The sequence below is a fragment of the Sceloporus occidentalis genome, unplaced genomic scaffold (assembly GCF_023333645.1).
Source record: "Sceloporus occidentalis isolate IW3139 unplaced genomic scaffold, rSceOcc1.0.p SCAF_9, whole genome shotgun sequence".
NCBI lineage: Eukaryota > Metazoa > Chordata > Lepidosauria > Squamata > Phrynosomatidae > Sceloporus > Sceloporus occidentalis.
This window is the reverse complement of record NW_028316989.1, coordinates 46,999,992-47,024,462: the sequence shown is the minus strand read 5'-3', so window position 1 is coordinate 47,024,462 and position 24,471 is coordinate 46,999,992. Positions and strand designations below refer to the sequence as shown.

Sequence of the window (24,471 nt, the reverse complement as noted above, 5' to 3'; positions counted from 1 at the left end):
TTCTTGTTTGTCGTCTTTCAGGCCAAAAGTTTCTTGATTCGTAATCTTCTCCTTGCATATGATTTTGGACAAGGACTGTGTGATCTATTGAGCCAATGTTTCAGTTTCACAAGATGCAATTTTGAATGCTTATATTTCAGTGTATTTACTTTGCTTTTAAGTTCCCAATAGGATTATATTCTTGGTTGGGGTAGTATTTTTTGTTCTCTATTTGATGGCAAAAGTGTGTGCTCTCATATAATTTTTTAAAGATTTATTTTGGTCTGGTAGATGAGGATTCAATGATGGCGGGTGTCACAAAACATGAGTGAATTGGCACAGCTCTTGGAATGGTACAAATGTGGTGATGTGCTCAGGGGCCACATACACACACACTGTGGCCTGTAGTCTTCTAACTGCTCAAAGGTTGGATGGGTATTTTAAAACCCATTGCCTAAACACCAGTTTGACTTCCTGTTGGGTCTCATAATCCTAGTCATGCTTAAATGTATATTAAATGTGTTGTTTGAACAAATGCCCATTGCGTTTATGACCCTGTTGTATTGTGATGTCTGTTTACCCTCACTATCTGGATTAAGAAGCTAGGCTGAGTCTATCTCTCAGTTGTGGGTAACCTTAATTTCTTTGTGTCCCTTTCTTCTGTTACTTCATCCTAAATAACCTGCATCAATGGTGGTTGAGGAGATGATAAACGATTTTGGGGTACAAGGTTCATCTCGTTCCAGCATATTGAGGACATGACATTGCTTTATGGGAACTAAGTCTAAAATGTCATTGCAATGTTGTATGATGACTCTTAATTGGGAATAGGGTTTGTTTCTTGAATGTTGCCCATTTACTCTTCTTAAAGAGTGACTTGGTCCTGTGTCACTAGCTTAAAGGATAGTTTAGGTCTAGACAGAAGACCTAAGATACAGGCTAGTGGAGTTCCTTAGATGTTCAACGTTGGTTGAGATACTAACATTGCCGTTCTACTCATGTAGACCATGTATGTTGATGAGTTTGGAGACTTCAAGGATAGCTAGTTCCCATTGTAGGGTTTGGAGACAATGATGATTTTGGGGAACTTCCAACCAATGACTGGTCCTAGTGATAGACCTTCAACCTGTTTGGACCTTCTGATTTAGTAACTTGGGTCAAGGTTCTCGTCTGAACAAAGCGGATCACACTAAATGCGTAATGCTTCCTTCGTTGAGAAAGTAGCCACTGGACAAAGAAACCCTTCTGATGCCCTCACCCATGGCATCTCAAAGGGTTCTGTTACGCCTTGACCGTTGGCCTTGGAGTGTTGCTAAACTACTGACCTTTTGAAGAAATGTCTTACAAGACCATGTGTTGAGGATGAATAGCTCTTCGAAGCCTGTCAACTTGGAACGCCATGGCGACCATTTTGCCCTCGCCAAGCGGCGCCACTAGGGAGGCGCTGTTGAGTCCAAAGGGCTGATGAGCCATTCCTTTTCCCTCTGTGTTGGGATTGCTTCCACAGCCAATGGCGCTTGGACGCCCATCCGAATGGCCAAACCATTCCTTCCCTTTCTTCCAAAGTTACCCTTTGAGGGGTCTTGACCAAGGAGTGTAGATCCCATCCATCTACCCCAAGGGCCACTGGTCCCAGCCATAGCCTTCCAAAATGGCTTCCCTTCCCTCCACTTCCTGTCCAAGGAGGAAGTCAAGAGGAGCCCCAAGGCTTTCTAGCCCATCCTCTCCAATGAATTCTTGGCTTAGCAAGGGCCAGATGGGGTTAAAGATGCCCCCCTCCATCCATGGAGGAGAAGATGATGGTGATGATGATGGGGATGGGGGCACTGCTCCCCTAAACTGGAGGCTCTCTCCCTCTTCCTCTCTATGTTTTTGGGTGGAAATGAAGGGGTGGGTCTATGGTACATCACCTGAGTTGTGGGGTAAATGTAGAGAGTGTCAATCAAAGGCAAGGGAGAGGGAGCTCAGAGCTGGGAAGAAAGCTCTCGATGGCGGCGGTGCCTTGGAGAGGGCTGCTGCTGCCTTTGCCTTGCGCTTCTGCTTCCCCCCCGGCGCCACTTTGGAGCAACTTTGCCTAACTTTGGGGCACCTTTGGGGGGCTTTGGGGACCCCTGGCATCTGGAGAGGACCCTCCTGGGCCAGATCGAGCCTTTGGGGGCCCCGAAGAAGCCCCCTTTGCCTTCCTCTGGCTTTGCAAAGGAAGGTCGTTGTTTTTTCCTCCAGCTTGGAAGCAGCCATGGCGCACCTCCATTTTGGTGCGCGCTCTTGGTGAGCTTTTTCCACCGGCTCTTTTCCTTTATTTTCCCTTTCATTCATCCTCCCTTTTGGAGACTGATCTTTTAAAATCGAACCCTGATATTGAGATATAGATAATATTTTTGCAAAATCCTCTTTTTTTGTTGCTGCTGCTGCTTCCCTCCCTCCTTTGCTTCCAAAGCTTTGGGGAGCTCCTGTGTTTTTTCCCACGACCTGAAACTCAGATCAGGTTAAACCTGGGTCCTCCAATATTGTTTTGGGGGTAATTATTAACGAATTTACCTTTTTATTTTTGGGAATACCTTCGATTGATTTGTCCTCGCCGCTTTGCAACGACGACGCCATCCAGAAAGCAAAGCCTCGGCTCCTTTCCTCTCCAAGGGCTGACTTTGGGAAACTTTGGAGAGAGGATGCTCCCTGGGGCTGGCTGCCCTCCTTCCCCTCTTTTTCACCCCAAATACACTTTTAATTTCCCTAATCCTTTTCTTTTTTAATACCTTTTTTTTGCATGCTTGCAAGCAACCCTAGCAGCAGCAGCAGCAGCAGCTTCAGGATCTTTTTGTTCTTGCAAAACCGAAACCTTTGCCTTTCCTTTTGGGAACCTTTTTTTTACCTTTCATTCAACTTTGCTTTGACAAGTAAATACCTGGCCAAGAAGACATCAAACCGAGGCACCTTTTTCCTTATTTTTTAAACCTTTTGAGAATTTAAAAGATGATGAGAAACACCGAGAAATGTCAAGGCGAGGAGGAGGGTTCATGCCAGAGCAATCCTTCCAGGTATGATCTCTTTCCCACTTTTTAACCCAATTTCTTCTTCCATTGCTTCCCTTTTGACAGCTCTTTGGAGGGGACCATCCACACAGAAGGAAATAATAAAGATATAATATTTTGATTTCTCCTTTTTTCTATAGGAATGACCTTGAGGTTGCAAAGATGCCACACCCTAATAATATTTTTCCTCTCTCCTTTTATTTTGGGGTGTCATTTTTGGGGAGTAGCAATTTCTGAAGGTTGTTGTAACGCTTTGCAAGGCCCCAGTGCCATCCATAGTCAGGAAAGCCAAAATGGTAAAGGCACCTTTCTACAGACTGAACTGGCTCTAAGGCATCTTTTTGGGGATGTTTTACTGGATTTTGAGAGGTTTTGTGCTGGGATAAAAGAAAATGACCTTCCCTCTGTTTAGCTGCTTGCTGCTGCATTGCACCATTTTAGATACAACTTACAACAAGGGGATTTTTTCCCTCTCTTGTTTGGTTTCTGTTCCAAAAAGAAAAATATTACCCTCCCCCCAAAAAAGGCCAGAGAAGAAGCCTGACAGCCTTATAAATAAGCTATGAAAAAGTTGTATGAATGAAAACAAAAATGTTTATTTTAAAAGGGAAAACACAATATGTTTTGGGAAGGAACCCTTTGCTTCACAATCTGGGTTTACAGAACTTGGATACTCTTTTGGGGTGTTTTCTTACAATTTGATACACTTTAACCAGACCTTTTTCATTTCTATTTTTAAACTCGCAGCAGCCTGAAAGAGAAATAATCTTAATACAGTATTGCAAATGGATTTGTTTTATTTTATTTATTTGAAACCTTACATGTTTTGTTTTTTGCCATCCGCTTCGGTCTGTTGGGGTTTATGGATCCTGGGTTTTGGGAAGCCAAACCAAACAAGTATTTACCATTTACCATTTTTATTTTCATGCTTTTCTTTTTCATTGCGGTATTTAAAAAAAGAAAGCTGCCAGAGAGCCCCTCCTAAATTGAATACCCCTTTTCCTGATCATTTTTCTCTTTTACCACTGAAATCTTTCTTTTTAAATATATATTTTTGATTTTTATAAACCGGAAATTATTATGTTCCAGCAAGATACTTCATTAATTTTAGATTTTCAGTAATTTAAAGTAAAGCCCCTGAATAGAAAATGTAAGGATGTGCTGCAATTCCAGCGGCATGCTGTGTATTTTTAATATTACAAAATATTGCATTAAAGGTCCAATATATTTAATTGAAACTCTCAACTGGTTTAGCAGCAGATTGTGAGATATATATATATATATATATATATATATATATGTTTTGTTGTAAACAATAATAAGTGTCGACAAGCTTTGTTTCTCTAAATAATTTTAATCTCTTTGAAACAATTCAGTTGTCCGGTTGTCCAAGTCTCAATTGCTGATTTGAAACCAATGTTGATTGGAAACTAAGAAGCTAATATATATAACCAATGATGATTGGATTTTAAAGGAACATGATGGCTAGGCTGAACAAAGGGGGGATTTGAGCATTGCTCTACAAAGCTCAAAATAAAGGCTGTGAAACTGAGTTGAATTAGAAATAAGATTGGATTAACTGTCCTTTTTGCTTGTTACCCTTTTTCTTCCTTTGGGTCTATTATTTGCTTAACAACCCCAGCCTGATTTTTTTTTGCTTTCTTGGTAAGAGATATTAATCTGGTCCTCATTCCTTCCTGCCCTTCATCAGAATTACATTGGCTAATAACAATATTCATTCATGTGAACTGTGGTCAAACAGCAAATCGATCTGTCAGTTTTGTGGAAGTTCCTTTTTCCTTCTCTCTGGAACTGCAGGTTGTCTGACACAGTTGTGTCTAATATGCCTTTTCCCTGTGTTTCCTTTTGCCAGGTTTAGGGAGGTGTGTCTCTAGGTAAATGACTTTTAGGAAGGCATCCGGAAAGTTCTACCCACTTCCTGTTTGTAACTTCCTTTCCGATTTGGGGGCAGGGCCAGGGAGCCAATCATCCGTCTGACAGCACCTTGAGGACTGTTGATTGGAGGAGAGGTGTGTGGTTGTGATGGTGGATTGGGGGAAGTGGACAACATCTCAGTAAACATGTTGGTCAGATAGCAAATCCAATGACATCCAAACCAGGATATCTTTATTGGGTAAACCAAAATGTGTGTGTGTATATGTGTGTATACATATATATACACAGACACACACATATATAGCAAATCCAATAGCATCCAAACCATGATACCTTTATTGGGCACACCAAAATGTGTGTGTGTGTATGTATGTATGTATGTATATATGTGTGTACACGTGTACACACACACACACACATAGTAAATCCGATAACATCCAAACAATGATACCTTTATTGGGCCAACATTTTGGTTGGCCCAATAAAGGTACCATTGGTTGAACATCTCAATAAGAGAGGGATGAGTCTGGTACTCTCTGCCTGATCCACTGTGATGTATTAATTTGTTCCTGACATTTGTATCCCACTTTTCCTTCAGTGAGCGCGAAGCAGTCCCACATGGCTTTCCTCCTCCACTTCATCCTCACAATAACCCTGTGAGGTAGAGAGATCTTGGGACATCTTTGAGACTAATGGCGCCAAAGAAGTTGTAGTATGAGCTTTCATTGATGCTGGGTCCCGAAATAATGCGGTTTGATGCCACTTTTAACTGCCATGGCACCATCCTACAGAACTTTGGGGTATGTTGTTTTGTGAGGCACTGGCACTCTTCAGAGAGGTCTTCTAAAACTACAAATTCCAGTATTCTATAGGAATGGAGCCACAGCACTTAAAGTGGCATCAAATTGAATTATTTGTACAGTGTAGATGCACCCTCTGCATGGATGAAGTAGACTTAATCTACAAAACTTCATGCTACAACTTGGTTTTGCTGAGTTAATCTCAAAGGTGTTACAAGAGAACTGGCAAAACCACTTCTGAATATTCCTTGCCTAAGAAAAACCCTATACAATTCATGCGGCGGCCATAAGTCAGCTGGAGACTTGGAAGGCGCACACATGCACACTTGTAGTCCTCTAGTTGCTGAACTCCAACTCCCATCATGCTTGATCTTTATCCATATTGATAGGGACTGTTGGCATTTGAAAGTCCAACTGTTTTGGGAAGCCTAATGCTTCTTCAACCTGCTTTCATTTAGAGGGACTTATTCCGTCAAGAACATGTCTTATTCTCAGAGAGACTGCTGAGTTCAACCCCTTTTCTACAGCTCTAAAAGTAAGATTGTACATTAAATCAACTTTGGAGTAATCTACTTTAACATTTAAATATGTTGGATCTACCAGATGGTACAAGTCATCAAAATTCAAGTTTGTTGAAGGGTGTTTCAGGTACAAGGTGACACTGAACGCTGATCATGCGCTGCATCAGTTACAGGTTCTTCTAGTTCCATCCTCCTTGAAGTATTTCCATAAATGCAAGGCTTCCAACCTCTTTATCTCCAAAAAGTGGAGCCTGTAACAAAACCAAGAGTGCTTTGAGGTGTTAATGCTTTTTATCTATCAGGAATATTGAATGTAAAACTGTGTTGATTTACTCAACAACCAAAGTTGTCAAGGTTATGGCGCACACACTATAGCTACGTAGATGTATATAGATGTGGACCATTAACTCATTAGATTTCTATTGCACTTGATATCAAAACCTTTTTAGTGGTTTACAGTCTAAATATAAAGCCAAAACAAGATATATAACCGTGGTGGGAATCACGTAGCCCTTTGGATGAATTCGGTGTGAGCATCTCTCTGGCTTCTAGATATTGTTGGACTGCCATTCCCATCAGCCTTGGCCACATGTGGGAAGACGGTGGTCCAGTGGCATCCGGGCGACTACAAGTTATTCGACTCGTCCGTGGGCCTTGGGATTGAAAATGTGGTATTGCTCCAACGTGACATTCCTGTTTGCAACCATACAACCCAATCCTAAACACTTCAAAAAATAGTGGTAAAAGCCCAAGTTTAGTAGTTCTTGTACGGTTGAGATTGTGCTGTTACTTAGAAGCAAGTTCTAAGTAAGATTTATACCAAGCATACTATGTACAGGATTGGGTCATTCCTAACAAGCGTCCAAGGAATATCATCCAAACCAGCATATACATTTCCCATTGTGCCCGTGTTTATACATATTTACCGATCTGCTTTGCAACTTATAAATATTAGAAAGCGCAGAGTGTAAAAAGAGCACTTTTGCCATGCCTTCAAGCTGGGATCATTTAGCAATCGCTCCTGAGTTGGAGCTGTGAGAGCTGAGTGCTGCAGATTTTCTGTGCACACGGAGCATGCAGCTGGAGGCAGCCATTTTATGAAGCCGGATTCATATCCAGGAAGATTTTGAGATAGAAACAAGGGACAAAGCCATACAAGGCGAAGCGAGGTGGAATTACCAGCCTGGAGACTACCTTCTCCCTCTTTTTACTTTGCAGTGCCTTTGACATTTGAGGAGAGGAAAGGGGGCATAGAGGGAGTGGGACTGAGGACAAAAACAAGCGTCTTGCTGCAGGTCTGGGATTGTCACAAAATGGCTGTTCCTTTGTGCCGCATAGCTGACAGGCATATACTGCATTGCACTGTGCGCCCATGGAGAAAAAAAAGCTCAGCAGGAAGTTGCTGGGCGGAAGTTCAAAGGCCATTTTGGGGCTGGACCAAAGCGCTGGTTGGTTTTCGGATGGCTTGGCAACAGGCGGGTTCAGCAGAGGATGCGACGTGTGGCACGCCTGGCCCTCCCTTCGAGATGACATCAGCAGAGCATGTTCTCCCTGCTCACAGCCGTCTGGCTTTTCTCCTCCTCCTCATGGCAGAGAACAGCTTTCCAAAGCCTGCTCAGCCAACCCAGGAGGAGGAGAGAAAGAGAGAGCAATGTGCTTGCTGGCCTCCACGCTGCTGGAAAAGAAAGGAAGCATGGCAGCGCATTGGCAGATGTGGCTCGGGTTTTGTGGGTTTTTCAATTTATGTGGTCATGCTCCAGACACATGTATTCCTGACGTTTCGCCAGCATCTGTGGCAGACATCGTCAGACCATCTTCAGGCATCTTCTCTGTAGTCCAGCTTTCTCTAAAGATGCCAGCCACAGATGTTGGCAAAACGTCAAGAATAAACTCTTCCAGAACATGGCCACAGAGCCTGAGACTGACCCCCCGCCCCAAAAAAACAACCCTAAGGCTGAATCTACACTGCAGCAATAATGTGGCTTGAGACCACTTTAACTGCCCTGGTTCAGTGTTACGGAATTCTGGGAACTGTACTTTTGGAAGACATTGAGCCTTTTCTGTCAGAGAGCTCTGGTGCCACAATTGAACTACAATTCCTAGGATTCCCTAGTACTGAGCCAGGGCGGTTAAAGTGGTCTCAAATTGGATTATTTCTGCAGTGTGTTTTGGACCTTTGTCTTGGGATACTTGGCTCTAACCTTCCTGTGCTGAATGACGTGTGATGTGTGTGCATATTGAAAATCATGACCATGGAAACCCATTGGGGGATCTTGAGCAAGTCACACTCTCTCAGCCTCAGAGGATGGCAATGGCAAACCTCCTCTGAACAAATCTTGCCCAGAAAACTCCATGGGTTGCCGCAAGGTGGAAATGACTTGAAGGCGCACAACACCAGCAATAAATCCCCACCCTGCCATGGAAAGCCACTGGCAGGTCACACTGTCTCAGCCCCAGAGGAAGGTAATGGCAAACCCACTCTGAACAAATGTTTGCCAAGGAAACCCTGCGGCAAGTGTGCCTTGGCAAAATGACTTGAAGGCATTCAGCAGTAAGAAAGCTCGGTTGCAAACGAACAAAGGGAATTTAAATGTTTGATGCAGAAGGTACCATGCATCTGTGGCAGACTCCTTGCTGTTTTCCTTTGTTACCTCTATAGGGCAATTTTAAAGTTTCACAGGCTGCAAATACTGGCTGAGAGAGAAACCTTGTAGTCCTGGACACTTGGCCAGCTATGCCTTAAATCAGATTATGCTTGAATGTTTTTGCTTGAATGTAAAATTAGAGCTGTCTGCAACCAGATGTCCTCCAAAGGCTTGTTCTATTGATCTTGCATATATATTCAGGATAGAGCTTGGAGAGCTTGCTTTCTTGAGCAACATTTTCCAGAACCCCCCTTGCCATTCTGGTGCAGGGATCTTGGAGTCCCAAAAGGTGCTTTTCCAAGCTCAGATTCAGCATGACACCCATGCTATGGGAAATGCATTTTGCATTTGATAAAATACAGTCTTGCCACTACTTTCCCTCTCCACAAATTGCCCAAAGATACGATTGGGGATTTTGTTCCAGCTGAAATCCTGGACTTAATTCATACTAGCTATATTCGTATGCCTTTGAAATGAAACACTTGGCAGGAGGATTACATGCGTGGGGTGGCTGCACATTGATCTGTTACTGAACCCAAACTGTTCTGTCTCAGATCCTTCAATGGTACTCCAGTCACTCTTTCAGTCCCATAGTGAACGAATTGGTGCAGTCTTTTCTCCCTTTTTGGGCACACTTTTCTATTCACCTCTACCAGATTCCTTAAAAAACACTATAGAGGCAGCCTATCAAGAATCCATTTTGACTTGGAGATGTAAGAGCTCTGGAATGCTGCTGGGCTTGTTTTATTCCCCTTGATCTTCTGACTTGCTCATTGTTGGCCTTGTGAGTCTATAAATGTGACTGACACATGGCCTCATTTTTATTGTTTGCTCATGGGTCCTGGATGCAAATTATTCTCCCTAATGGCAGCAGGAGCCTCCCTGATGCTGAATCTGGTTTTCCTGGAAAGAGATGTTGACTCATCCTAAATGGCTTTAAGCACCTAGTATGTAAAGAGGTCTTGTAACACCATTGAGACTCACTGAAAGAAGGCAATTGGCAGCATGAACTTTCATAGACTTCAGTGCGCTTCCTCAGATGCATTTGCAAATGCATCTGAGGAAGTAGGCAAGAATTAATTAACTGAGTGCAATCTGCTTTTGCACTTTTAGATTCAGTCTAAAGGAAATCATGAAGAAGAGTGAGAAAATGAGACATTTGAAAAGTGAGTTGACTGACTTTACTTAGAAAGGAATTGTACAATTTAAGGTACTTCCATTTAGCCTCTTGGGTGTAGTGGTTTCAGTGTTGGACTAGGACTCCGGAGACTGGGGTTTGAATCGCAGCTCGGCCATGAAACCCATTGGTGACCGTGGGCAAGAAGTCACACTCTCTCAGCCTCAGGGGAAGGCAGTGGCAAACCTCTGAACAAATCTTGCCAAGAAAACCCCATGATAGGTTCACCTTAGGGTTACCATAAGTCAGCAATGACTTGAAAATAACACACACCTATTTTGCCTCTTGGGGTGGTGGGATATGCAACAGGGCCTCTCTTGAGGAATTCTGGACAGACTCATTCATAGGGGAAGAGATGGCCTTTTAGATATCCTGGGCCCCTGCTGCTTAGGGCTTAGTGTGTCAAACAACCCCCTGGAATTGAGCTGAGAAGCAAACTGATAGAAGATAAATGGTCTCTATTGTGTGCACTGGATAACAATCTGGATGCAGCATGGTATTTATACCCCGCCCTTCAGCCCTAAAGGCTCTCAGAGAGGCTTACAATGATTATTATTTTCAATGAGATGGTTCCCTGCCCCCAGGCTTACAATCCAGTGCATTTGGCACTAGCAGTAGCTTCTTAAACACTTGTCAAGGGCAGCCCCATTTGGAGTGTCTTGCAGTAGTCTAAACAGGAGATAAGGTGTGATAAATCTACTTTCTGTTGGAAGGCATTCGGTTGGCGCACTGACCAAAGTTGGGCAAAGTCACTCCTGTTCACAAATATGGCCCTCCAAGAACAATGCTAGGTCCAAGAGGACCCCAACATTGCGAGCAAGATCTTTTAAAGGGGGTGCAACCACATCTAGGACAGTCTTAGGCTAGCTAACAGAACTTCTATCTCGTCTGGACTGAGCTCCAATGTATTCATTCCTATCCAACCTCCTTTGGTGCATCCAGGCAATTTTGGCATCGGTTTGTGCAAGAGAGGTAGGCATACAAGCAAGGCTTCCCTGTATGTGTGTATTATTTTTCCTTTTGCTTTTTTACTTGGAGTGTGTATGTCTGGGGAAAAAAATCCTGTGTACCTAATTTTCTTTTGCTTTTGTTCTGCCTAAATACCCAGATTGTGTCTGATCTTGGAAGATAAACGGTCCACCCCAGTTAGTACTGGAATGGGAGACTGGCAACGAATACCAGGTGCCTTAGGTTATATTTCATGGGAATGAACTACCGAAACCAACTCTGAGTATTCCTTGTCTATGAAAACCCTATGAAAATTCGTGGCGTCTGCCTAAGTCGAAGGCACACATATTAGGAACATCTGGGAGGACGGCTGCGGAAGGAGGAGGCTTTTGCTTTTGTTAAAAGCACAGCTTCCTCTGTTGCGTTTTGGAGAGGTAACAGCAAATAATTTTCCAGCCTGAAGAGGCTTTGGGCTTTACTCTCTTTAAGGATGAACTGAGAAGCCAGTATTTATGAAATTGGTCAGAGGTGCCCTTTAATCACAGCTGGGCAGGAAAACCGTTCAGATCTGGCTTTAATCCCATTCTCCATTCCTTCCACTCGCCATCCACATCCCAGGCGACCCATTCCTTTGAGTGAATATAACAGGGTTAAATTCAAGCAAGATGCCCACAGGATGTTATGAAACATGGAAAGCCTGGTGGAATGACCGAATGCTGTGGTTTTTCAGCTAACTCAAGGACAGAAACTCAGATATAACCAAAAGATGAAGTGCATTCTGTCTGATTCAGAGGTGGCTGGTCAGATTGAAATGACTAATTTGAAGCCAAAAGAGTTATTTAGCAAAATCCAGAGACCATGAGGCTTCATTCCAAACCTCAGGAACCAGCAACAATCCATATCAGGGTTGAAAATCCTGTGCTCTTCAAGATGTTGTTTGACTCCAGGTCCCATCAGTCCTAACCAGCATAGTCAGTGGCGATGAATGCTTGGGAGCTGGAGACCAGCAACATTTGGAGTTTTGCCTGATTCTTCCCTCTGATAGAAATGCAATAGGGATCCCGGTTCAGGATCATCCCAGGCCTTGAAGTTTCTGTTCCAAAATTTGGTGATGCAATTAAACATTGCGCATTTAGTACATACTGCAGTTGTAGTATGTTAGTACATTATGCATTTAGTACATACCCGCAATATTTTTTCCCCTGTTTGGAAATTAAAACAGACATTCTAGCTAAAGGAACTGTTCCCAGATTTTTGGTTGACTTAAATTTAGCCGCAATTGAATGCAGGCAAATACATTTCAAGTGTGGATTCATTTCCAGAATAGATGGTGGATGATGCTGTGTTTGTGCAAGGAGACTCTATTGTGATGTATTTTACATCTTGATAATTTGATTCCCAAGCACCATTTATTTAATTTCACTTCTAAGCATTGGGTTCTTGGAAAGGGGAAAACAGTGATCCATAAGATGGTGGAAAGCAGAAAGGAAGAATATTTTTAAAATGGCTTCTGGTCATCTGCATTTGCAGCTGTTCTTCCTTCAACTATCTCCCTGCTGCCCTCTGCCTGTATCCTGAGAACATGCTATTGCAAAAGTGCATATTGCTGCATGTTATATACATCAGTGCTGTCCAGCTTTTGTGCCAGGTTTTGCTACATTTGGCGCAGCACAAAGTTCTGTATTTAGCCTTGCATCACTGTACGGAAACGGAGAAATATTTACTCATCCCTGTTTTCCTCCTGCTCCGGTTTAAGTAATTAGTTTAAACCCAAACAGATGGTTTCTAAACAGAGCTATCCTGAAAAATGTTAATCTTGCTGCTTTGGCTGCTCAAAGCAAATACAACCTTGTAGATAAATGGGTAAACAGCCTTTCATTTGGGATTTTATGGCATAGAAAGCAAAGTGTTGTGTATCAAAGACATGGGTGGTTGGATTTTTCCCCTTTAGCTATCAGGGTGAATTGGATTCTGTCAAAGCAGATTGAAATCTCTAGGAACAAAATGGTTTGTTTAAACATGGCATTGATTTCAATTACAGTTTTCACATTGGCACGTCCTGTATGTTTCTCGATGCAACAATTCATACTGGTTGGTTAATTTAACCCCTAAAGTACCTTGATTTTACAAGCACCTAGAGCTCTGTACATTTCTCAGCTTCGGAGATGGTGATATAGCATTTCCTTGTACTATATATAGCTTTGTGTTTGCTTCTGTTCATATGAACACAAAACATGTCCTGGAGATACAGGTTATTCTCAAGGTTTGAGACCAGAAGCGTTTTTGATTTTGAAGTTTATTTCAGATTTTGGAATATTTGCATCTCCATAATGAGATGGGATCCAAGACTAAACATGAAATATATTTATGTTCCATGTACGCATAGCCTGAAGGTAATTTTATACCCAATGTGTGTATAACAAACTTGGAGTAGACTGAACCATCGGAAAGCAAAGGTGTCACTATCTTCGCCACCGATGTGGACAGTTGAGGATTTTGGAGTATTTTGGATTTCTGAATTCTGGATAAGGGAGACTCAACCTTTAATGCTTGTAAGCTCTAATATGCTATTCCCATAATGGTCAAATGAATACTTCTGAAAACTAATTGGCCAGACACAAATCAACTAAGCTTAACCTCTAAAATGCTTGGTTCTACAAGTAGACAGAGCATATGCTCCAATATTCTCCAAGATCTTGCAGCCATCATGACTCATAGCCATTGACTGGCCATAAAGACAACCAAAGTTAATTCAAATTGTGGTTGCCTAAGCAGCTTTTTCTGCCTAAAATGAGGTATGGATGCAGCCTAGGAGTTTAGGTGAACTGAATTGTATTCAGTGAGTATCAAGATTAGAGAAGCCAGTGTGGTGTGGTGATTTAAGCACTGAACCATGACTCTGGAGACCAGGGTTCGAATCCCAGCTCGGGTACGTCAAGCCGCTGGGTGAGCTTGGGCAAGTCGCATGCTCTCAGCCTCAGAGGAAGGCAATGGCAATCCTCCTCTGAACAAAACTGGCCAAGAAAACCCCATGATAGGTTTACCTTTGGTTTGCCATATGTCAGAAACAACATGAAGGCATGCAACAACAACAACAACAACAGTGGTGCAGTTGAGTAGCTGGTTTTTGCTAAAGTGATACTCACATGAGAAATTAGGCTGGGGTTATTCAGTCAGCTTCTGGCACAAAATAGCCAGCACTGTGTTTAAACAATCAAAACACGTGAATGCTTACAATGTTCTTGCTTCGTTCTCTGTAGCCACTCGGCTTCTGAGGAGGCCTCGGGTTCCGATTCGGCAAGCCCCTCCGACAGCGAACAAGGCAGCGACCATGGAAGCGAATCCAACAGCAGCTTGGAAAGCTCGGAAAGCCAGTCGGAATCCGAAAGCGAGTCGACCGGTTCGAAATCGCAGCAGACGCCTCCGGAAACCAAAGAGAAACCAGCCTCCAAGAAAGAAAGGATAGCCGATGTCAAAAAAGTATGTAACTCCCCTTGTTCTAAGGGCTGCTGCCACATTACAGAATTAATGCAGTTTGGTATTGCTTTAACTGTCAGGGCTCTATCATGTGGAAATCCTGGGAACTGTAGTTTCTGGCAGCACCAGAAGGCTAAACATCTTTCAAAACTATAAACCTCAGAATTCTGTACCATTGAGCCATGGCAGTTAAAGCAGTGTCAAACTGCATTAATTCTGCAGCATAGATGCCGCCCTAGTTTCACATTCCTTCTCCTACTTTCCCTCTCTGTCCTCAGCTTACATCAAAATACTTCCTTGGTGAAAAATGTCAGTCAATGAAGCAAGTGGAGTACTTGAAGGACAGACCTAGGGGTTTCATTGAAATTAGTTCCTTTCTTCCATGACTTCTGTGTCAATGGATCTGAACCTGGATTTGTTGCTGCTGTTTCTGTTGTTGTTCTTGTTGTTGTGTGTCTTCATGTTGTTTCTGACTTTTAAAGAGAGCCAGCATGGTATGGTGGTTTGAGTGTTGGACTACAACTCTGGAGACCAGAGTTCGAATCCCTGCTCAGCCATGAAACCTATTGGGCGACCTTGGTCAAGTCACACTCTCTCAGCCTCAGGGGAAGGCAACGGCAAACCCTCTCTGAACAACTCTTGCCAAGAAAACTCTATAATAAGGTTGCCTTAGGATCTGATTTGAAGGCACACAACAACAACAAAGCCAAAGTTTTCAGCAGGTTTTCTTGGCAAGAGTTGTTTGGAGGAGATTTGGCATTGCCTTCCTCTAAGACTAAGGCCTTGTCTGCACTGATAAAGATACCCTATGCGTTTCCAAGGGTATCCTGGCCCCGGAGCTCCCCATATTACCTCATCCAACCATTACAACACAGTGATATGGCTGTTTGAATGCACATCCCAATGTGCCATCCAGCATGTCTGCCACTGCGGTGCGTCGCTTCTCTCTCATTGCCCAGCAATGGTTCCTCATTCTGACCTTACAGTGAATGATGCATGGCAGTGATACCATTGCCAAGTGGCACAGCAGGATGCATTTTAAACAGCCACCAGCATTGGAACAGATAGCTCTGGTTCTTCCAGGAAGGTCTGGAGCAAACAGTAAGTTTCTAAAGTACAGTTCACCCTCCATATGCTGCACGGATTTGTTATCCATGGATTAATACATACATGACTTGAAAATATTTTTTAAAAGTACAAATTCCAAATAGCAAACCTCGATTTTGCCATTTTATATAAGGGACACCATTTCACTATGCCATTGTATATAATGGGACTTGAGCATCCACTGATTTTGGGTCCTGGAACCAAACCCCAGTGGATACCAAGGGCCCACTGTATACTTTTAAGAGGGTTATGCCCCAGTTCTGGTACTAAATGGGCCAGACATTGTCCAGTCCATTTGCACCCGATTCGGGTTTTGGGGTGTGCATTGTTAGGTGTCCCTGCCAAGAAGACAAGGGGAGGCTGTTTTATTTGCCAGTACAGATATGTTTAAGATAAAGTGTGACTTCTTCTGGGTCTCTCAATGGGTTTCCATGGCTTTCTGAGGATTTCAGTCCTGGTTTCCCAGAGTATTGATCCAAAGCTCCAACCGTTGCACCATGCTGGCTGTGTGGACTAGGATGACCCGGGTTCAAAACAGTTCTTAACCATAAAGATTACTGGGGAAATCTTGACCAGCCACTCTCTCATAGTGAAACTACCTTGCAGGGTTCTTGTAACGTTAAAATAGGGAAGCTGTCCCTAGACGGCCCTAAATTCTTGGATGAAGGACGGAGTACAAATACAAATCTGGTTTATTTTGCAGATGTGGGAAGAATATCCAGATGTTTATGGGGTGAGGAGGTCAAACCGAAGCAGGCAGGAGCCCTCCCGCTTTAATATAAATGAAGAGGTAAGGGGGTGGGGAAGGCAAAGGGGGGCAGAGGCGATCATGGCAGAGGACAGACAGTGATGCTGTGCCATTCTGATCTGCGTTGCCTTGTAAACCTGGAGATATCAGTGGCACCAGTGGTGGCGAGGCACCGTTTTTGCAGCGGTCGAGGCACCGTTCCTGCAATCTGACCCGAGCATGAATCAATACATTGGTTGGTCAAAGTGGGCAATTGTACAAACATGACGCAATTCTGGAGCCATTTGCAATAAAATGTAGGGAAATAGTTGGTTGCAAGAACAGCCCTGCTGGGAACTCCAGGGCCAGCATGGAGAGGCATTCTTGTGCATGTTAAAAGTTTGTGTCGGTGTTTGTGTCGGTGTGGTGTTTTTCGTTTCATTAATTCATATATTTTTTTCTTCTTTTCTGTCTGGAAACAGTTGTCTCTTGAATTCGCTGCATGACCTCAGTTTAGATGTTTAGATTTGTCATTAGTTCTCCAAGGCATTTCTCTTCTTGTGTCCCATCCTTCCATCGAGTCATTTTTAAAGGCAGAGCGGCAACCGAACTCACCGCTTTTTCTTTGCTGTATTTTTTGTGAGTGGCTTCATTTTTGTTTCTCTTTTAACTTTATCGGTTCATATTCCTCGCTCTCTTTCCATCACATAATTCCCACTCTGTCAATTTCGAAGAAGGATATAAGCATTGGTTTTCCCTTCTGTTTTTTACAGACGGAGAAAATGAGGCCCAGGAAAGTTCAGAATCAGACTGAAAATGTCAAAGTTGGAAGTCCAAAGGTAGGCACCTAAATTTATATTCAAGCACCTAAAAAGATAAGCGGCACCCACTCCTCCTTGCAGGAGTCCTCTCCAAATGGGTCCATTTATGCTTGGGTGCCTATATATGGATTTAGGTGCCTAGCGTCAGGCACCCATACTTGAACATTTTGCTTCAAAATTTAGAGTGTTTATGACCCTTGGCTGTCCAAGAAGCTCTTCTGTACGATGGTTTTGTTTTGCTCCATGGTACAAGTTGACAATACTCTTGACATAAGACATAACCAGGGTTTGTTGGTATCCTGGTTATGGTCATATATTCACTGTCAGGAAAAAACAACAACATTCAAGGTGGAGTTCTTTTCTTTCTTTTTCTACCATAAGGAGTTCACCAAAGAAGGCAAAATAATACTTTGTTCTTGTTGCTGTGTGCCTTCAAGTCGATTCTGACTTATGGCAACCCTAAAGCGTTTTCTTGGCAAGATTTGTTCAGAGGGGGTTTGCCATTGCCATCCTCTGAGGCTGAGAGATTGTGACTTGGCCATGGTCACCCAGTGGGTTTCTATGGCCAAGCTGGGATTCAAATCCTGGTCTCCAGAACCATTGTCCAGTGCTCAAACCCTTACACCATACTGCAGTGTTAAATAACATTTTAGTTTGCATTAATAGAACCATGTCTAGGGACATCATGGTCCTACTGGTCTATGTCAAGGGACTACGTAGTCACTGCTGGTCAGGCATCCTCTGTATTTCTGTGTTCAGCTCTGGGCACCTCATTTTAAGGATATAGACAAGTTTGAGCAGATTCAGAGAAGGGCAACAGGCATAGTAAGAGCAATGGGGAACGAAGCCTATAAGGAGAGGTTGAAGAAGCTGGATATGTTCTGCTTAGTGAAGAGAAGACGGAGGGGTGGCATGATCACACTCTTTAAATGCTCCAAGGACTGTTACACAGAAAAGGGGGAGCAAGCTTGTTCTTGTCTGCCCTTGAGGGTAGGACCCCTAATGACCTTAAGTTACAGGAAGTTAGATTTCGATTTGAACCATTAGAAGGAACTTCTTGACAGAGTGGTTCTGGAATGGAACCCATTGCATAGAGAGATGTTGGGATCTCCATCTCTGGTGGACATCTTCAACAGTTGGTGATACTGCATTAAATGTAGGGCTAGACTCTATGGCCCATGAGGACCCCTTCCAACTCTATGATCCAGTAACTGGTTGTGCAGCCTCACTAAACCACAATCCCCTGGATGGAACAATGGCAATCAAAATACTAGTGCTATAATTGTGTAGTGTGAATGGGCCCTTACTGGACTCAGTTACTTCCCTGAATGTACCCTTTGCTGCTGTTGTTGTGTGCCTCCAAGTCATTTTTGGCTTACAGCAACCCTAAGGCGAACCTCTCATGGGGAATTCTTGGCAAGGATTATTCAGCGGAGGTTTGCCATTGCCTTCCCCTGTAAAGGGTTTGCAGTCCACAGGTGTCACACTCACCGAAGAGTGGCCCAAAGGGTCACATCGCACAGGTACGAGCGCACCAGTGACGCCGGCTTTTGTTTTCCTTTTTTGCAAGTACTGCATATACCAGATTCCCTGGCATACCTCTTTCTCTAATGATGGCCCAGCATGCACTGTCACACCCAAACCAGATCTCCGCTCTAGGGACTCAGGTAAGTCCTATCCTTTTTTGTTTTACAATATTATGTGGTTTTGCGAAAGGTTGGGCCGGTTTCCCCTTAATAACCTCTTTCAAATCGGTTATATTACCTACCGCAGATGCAATTTTGTGTTTCCTTTTTTTAAAAAAAAAAATACTTAAAACTTGGCCATACCACACAATATTGTAAAAACCAAAAAGGAATACTTGTTTCGCTTCTGAAAAGGAAGCAAAGTCTGGAAAGGAGTTCGGAGACCTAGCGGTGTTAGTCTGGAATATCAGTATGCGAAGGGATTTTGTAGCACCTTTGAGATGAACTGAGCAAAAGAGATTGCAGCCTAAGCTTTCGTAGACTTGGTTTACTTGCTCAGATGCTGGAAAATGGAAGTAGGCCAAGTCTACAAAAGCTTAGGCTTATACAAAAAACAGTATCTTCTTGGGTCAAAATAGATATGAGTGAGAGCCTGGGAAAATCACTGGCTATATAGCCTGGTGAATTCTTGGAGTTGTATTACAGTGGGCCCTTGGTATGCCTTGGAGTTTGGTTCCAGAATGGTATGCCCAATGGATACCAAAATCCGTGGCATATTAAAATGGTGTCCTTTATATGAAATGGCAAACAGCAAGGTTTGCTTTCAGTACTTAAAAAAATTGAAGCTGTGGATGGTTGAATCTGTGGATACAAAGGGCTGAATGTACAAAATGAAAACAAAACCAAATGTCATGGAACCACAGGTGCCCAAAGAGCAGGACTCTCCTGCCTCCTCTTATTTTCCTTCCTGATAAGTTCATTGAGTCCAAAACTGGAGTTTGCAGAAATTGAGGTAAGCTGAGGACAAAGGGGAAAGGTGGGAGGAAGAGAGAGAAACCGGGACATTTTAAGAGCAGCTGAAAAAGTGGGATGGCAAAGGATTAAATGGGACTGACTCTGTCAAATCAGAACAGTTGGAGGATATGGGGTATGGCAGGATTTGGTTGAAAAGCCATACTTCAAAAAGCAAACACATGGGGAAAACAAAAGTCTGTATGGAGGTGGTTGTCAGGTGTCCCTTATTATAAAGGATGTCCTTTATTTGAGGGCCTGAAAGCTTGTCCCTTATAGGGATAGTAGATATGCTTTATTGTAAGGAATGTGCCATGTTTGAGAGTTGGAAAGCCTTTCCTTCTGTAGGAAAACAAGATGCTTTTGAAAACTTCATTAGTTTTGGGTCCTTGATACAGATAGAATTGAGTGCATCGTGTAATTTGTGAATGTGGACAATCCGATCATTGGACAGAGAAACGCGTGGCTAAGTTAAATGAAATTAATACTTGCATGTTTGGGTAAGACACAAACTTGTTCTACTTCTGTTTGTCAGCCCTGCATGCCATAGATTTTGACTGTTCCTCATTGCATAATGAGGCAGTGAAGGAATTGGAAAGCTGAGTTTGGAAACGTTGGCTTTTCTGTCAGATTTTGGCATTGCAGTCCAAAAATACTACTTTTTGAAGTTCTGCCTGAAAGAGAGAGAGGTTTCCTTAAACCTTTGAATTCAGCAAGGCCTTTTTCATTCGACCTCTCTGCCCTAAATCTGAATTTCTGCCCTTGTGTTCACTCCTGTGTCCAATTTATCTTCTTCCTTTCTTATCACTCTTGCAACCCAGTTCATTGCTCCAAACAAGTCTGAAAATTTCCCCGGAACGGGGGCATGGTGGTCTCCGACGAACTAAACTGCTTTGGGGGTTGAATAGGGAGATTTCACCCTTCATTTTTTCTACCTAACGCTCTATGGCCTGCTGAAAAATGTTGCCACTGTTTGACAACCTAGATTGTTTGTTTGTGTGTTTGTGTATATGTGTATGCACGCATGCATACCTTCAAGTCGCCTATCAACTTGTGGTGTACCTATAAATTTCATAGGTTTCCTTAGGCAAGGAATAGTCAGAGGTGGTTTTGCCAGTTCACTTATGATGACTTGGTCAGAATGGTTTCTTGGTGAGATTTAGTCAGAGGACATTTGCCTTTAGCTTAATGGTATATCCCTTGCCCTAGGTCACCCACTGGGTTTCCATGTTTGTGTGGGGATTTGAACCCTGGTCCCTTGGGACCTTTGTTCGACACTCAGGCCATTGTACCCTATTGCTCTCAAGGTGCCTTGTGTCCAGGTTTTGGGGGGGGGGGGGGATGGGATACAAATACAAATAACTATAGCGATAGTAATAATTGTTACTACTACTCTGCTACTCTTGCTACTATTACGAATTCCTCCTGCTTCTACCTGTTGGTGAAAACTTGGAAGCCAGCGGAATGAAAGGATCTTGGCTATTACTCAGTTTTGCTAACTTTGCCTAATGAAGAAGCCATTGACGCTTTGGAAGCTTGCAACATGTATAACCTTTTTTTGCATTTGGTTGGTCCAATAAAGGTATCACTGTTTTGTGGATTTTGGATATTATTGTACTTTGCTAAACGGCCAACACTTCTACCCCTGGATCAGTTGTTGCTAATTGTGGATCTATTAAAAAATCCTTCTGAGTGGAGAGTAATGGTGGTGCCAACCATGGAATAATCTTCTGCCTAAAGATGGGATGACAAGCGTTGTCTTATTATTTTGTGTCTGTATGGCATAGTGTTGCTTTTCTGGTGTTAAGTGTGAAATGAAATTGCACCCAACTGTGTGTCCAAGGGCATTGAATGGGATGATTTGCCACTTTCTCTTCTTCTCTCTTTTCATTTCAGGGAAATAGTGAATCTGAGGGCGAGAGTCCCAAAAGAAGAGGCCAGAAGCAAATGAAAAAAATGTAAGCTTTCAGGATTATGCCTCTTTGTTTCCAAAGAAGATTCGGGTTATTAATGAAAGGGTTTTTTTAATTGCACCTCTTGGTTGGCCCAATAAAGTTATTGAGGGAGACTCAACTTGTAATAATAATTATTAATAAGAAGGAAGAGGAGGAGGAGATGCATTCGATCTGGCTTTTCTGTTTACATCTCTAGAGATAAATGGAAGAGGGACGGCTCCGGTGATGATGCTGAAGATGAAGATGGCCAGGATCAAGGGACTAGTGCAGAGAGTGAACCTGAGCAGAAGAAGGTCAGAGCCAGGAGACCTGTCCTAAGAAGGTGAGATGGAACTGGAGCTGCTCTCTGCCAAAAACTCGCCAACTCTCCTGGGCCTTCTTGGGGCCTTGCTCCTGGTCTTTTGAATTGCATCTGGACTCAGAGATACTCAGCACTGTAAACTTTGGTAGATGTTTTGCTGGCTAAATTCCCATATGCTGTTCAGGAGCCCAAGAGGAGCATCAGATACTGTAACTCATTGCTATTCCAAGTGGTTCTTGTTGGAGTGATGCTGGTCCTTGAACCATTGACTCCTGCTCCTTGGGCAAAAATATAGCACCTGTTCCTGGCACATTGAGAAAAATAATAATGGCCAGTCCCTCACACCAGATAGCTTGAGAAGCACTAGGCTATCTCTTATCTCTTTTTAATCCTATGAGATTATCTCTTCCCCAAAAGCGTAGTGTGGTTAAAGGTTGGATGCAGCCCAACTTCATAAATGGCTTCAACACACAGTTTGTTTGGAGTATAACCTCCCTCTTCTACCTCTGGTAAATGAAAGAGCTTGGAGAAAGTAGTTTCTTGGACTCTGTTGTTGTTTTGTGCCTTCAAGTCATTTGCAATTTGTGGCAAACCTAAGGGGATCCTATCTTGGGGTTTTCTTGGCAAGATTTGTTTTTCAGAGGTGGTTTGCCATTGCCTTCCCCTGAGTCTGGGAGCATGGCCAAGCTGGGAATCGAACCCTGGTCTCCAGAGTTGTAGTCCAACACTCAAACCACTAGACCACACTGTCTCTATGGAGCACACCTTGTTAAATCCTTCAGCCAGCATGGCCGATAATTAAGTGGTTCTGTGTAGTCCAAAGAAAATGAATTTGCCACATTCTTTTCTATCCAGCTCTGCAAGTTTCTTCCCACAAGTGCAGCCTCACTGCTTGCACCCCATGGATTATCTCTTTCTGTCTGATGCTTATTTTAGAGCAGTGGGCAGAACCATTGCAAAGAAGGTCCTTAAGCCCCAGCGCGGGAAGAGGCGGAGGAAAACAGAGTCCTCCGAGGAGGATGATGATGATGACGATGACGAAGCGCCCAAAAGGCAGACCCGCAGGCGAGCGGCCAAAAATGTCAGGTAAACGTGGCTGGAGTCCCTCATGTTAGGGAGGAACAGCGCTGGGAAGTCTCTGGTTGCAAATAACTATTTATGTGCAGCTCATCCCTTTTTGCAGTTACAAAGCCACAACTAAGTTATATTACAGATGTCTTTCTATAGTGTAACTGCAGTTGTTTTAATTCAATGAGACAACCGTGTTAGTCTGGATCAGTATGTGAAGTGATCTTGTTGCACCTTTGAGACTGAGTGAAGGAAGTTGGTATTATTTATTATTATGCAGTTTGACACCATTTTAACTGCCATGGCTCTGTGCTGCAGAATCTTGGGGTTTGTAGTTTGTTGTAGCAACAGAACTCTCTGACAGAGAAGGCTAAATATCTCTGCAAACTAATCCCATTATTACATAGCATTGAGCTACGGCTGTTAAAGCGGGTCAGCTTGCATTACTTCTGCAGTGTAGATGCTCCTTGAGGAGTCGTATTTCATATTTCGGCTATATTTAAGGAATGTTCTTTTGTATGAATTTCCTGAGATTAAGAAAGAGCCTTACCTGTCCTTTCTGCTCCTTGGCCCTTCGAATAGTTACAAAGAGGACGACGACTTTGAGACGGACTCCGATGACCTGATAGAGATGACTGGAGAAGGAGCCGAAGAGCAGCAGGATAACAGCGAAACGATTGAGAAAGTGTTGGACATGAGGATTGGCAAAAAAGGGGGTGAGTGCTCATGTCGATATCTGGGGCTGCCTTCTCACTTGATCAGAGTGTTGCTCCATCTTGCCTTTGTGGCATTTGTCAAAACCAGTTGTAAGAAAGGGACAATGGCTTCGCAAGGGAAGGCACCACCCTGGATCCAAAGAGGAGTTACTTGACTGCTGCTAATGGAGTTTAAATTTTACAATTTTACGTGACTGAGAAGGGGAATGGCCTCAGCTTGCACTGAGATTCCCTCCAAACCAACTGAACTACAGCAGAGACAACTGTGCCTGTGACTCTAACACCCATCACTTTTTCTTCCTCCTGTATGACTTTTTAAATAACTTTTTTCCTGATGAAGAAGACAGTGGCGTTTCGAAAGCTTGCATGATATGTTTTGTGCATTTTCGCTGGCCAATAAAGGCACGGCTCCTTTGTGGATTTTGTTGTATTTAGTTGTAATCCAGGGAGAGACCTTGAAACCTACACAAACCCTTATTATAAAGGTGGGCAACATGGGGCTTATGAGCTACCTGGACCCTGCTGTTGTGTCCCAACAGTTTCCCCATTTTAAAAAGCCCATGTGTTTGGGCAATTTTTGACCCCAAACCATGCAGAGAGTCCTGCAAGTGTGTGAAAATATGCAAAAATATTCCCTGAGCAGCACCCTAGAAACCTGTACTACCCCTAGATACTTCAATTTTCCTCTTCAGTCTCTCCCAAAATGGTGATGGGAAGGGACATCTTATTGCTATTTTCAGAGGGGGTGCAGAAAAAGATGGAGATATTTGGGCTTGCTCTGTGGGGTGCAGCCTCTGTGTGTCGGGGGGAATTGGGAAGTGGGAGAA

General features: G+C 43.2%; 1 protein-coding gene across 4 annotated transcripts in view; it reads left to right on the top strand.

Moving 5' to 3' along the window:
- The first annotated feature begins 1,873 nt into the window (after positions 1 to 1,873).
- Positions 1,874 to 24,471, top strand: part of LOC149307453 (ATP-dependent chromatin remodeler CHD2-like) — a 49,518-nt gene continuing 26,920 nt past the window's right edge. Inside the window, exons 1-8 of one of the 4 annotated variants that reach the window (XM_089539202.1) lie at positions 1,874 to 3,014; positions 14,256 to 14,475; positions 16,283 to 16,369; positions 17,080 to 17,145; positions 21,501 to 21,562; positions 21,756 to 21,881; positions 22,797 to 22,946; positions 23,511 to 23,644. In XM_089539202.1, coding sequence (XP_089395328.1) covers positions 2,950 to 3,014; positions 14,256 to 14,475; positions 16,283 to 16,369; positions 17,080 to 17,145; positions 21,501 to 21,562; positions 21,756 to 21,881; positions 22,797 to 22,946; positions 23,511 to 23,644 — 910 coding nt within the window. In that variant the 5' untranslated portion in view covers positions 1,874 to 2,949. The remainder of the gene's footprint in view (positions 3,015 to 14,255; positions 14,476 to 16,282; positions 16,370 to 17,079; positions 17,146 to 21,500; positions 21,563 to 21,755; positions 21,882 to 22,796; positions 22,947 to 23,510; positions 23,645 to 24,471) is intronic. The other 3 variants (XM_089539200.1, XM_089539199.1, XM_089539201.1) reach the window with 3 other exon arrangements.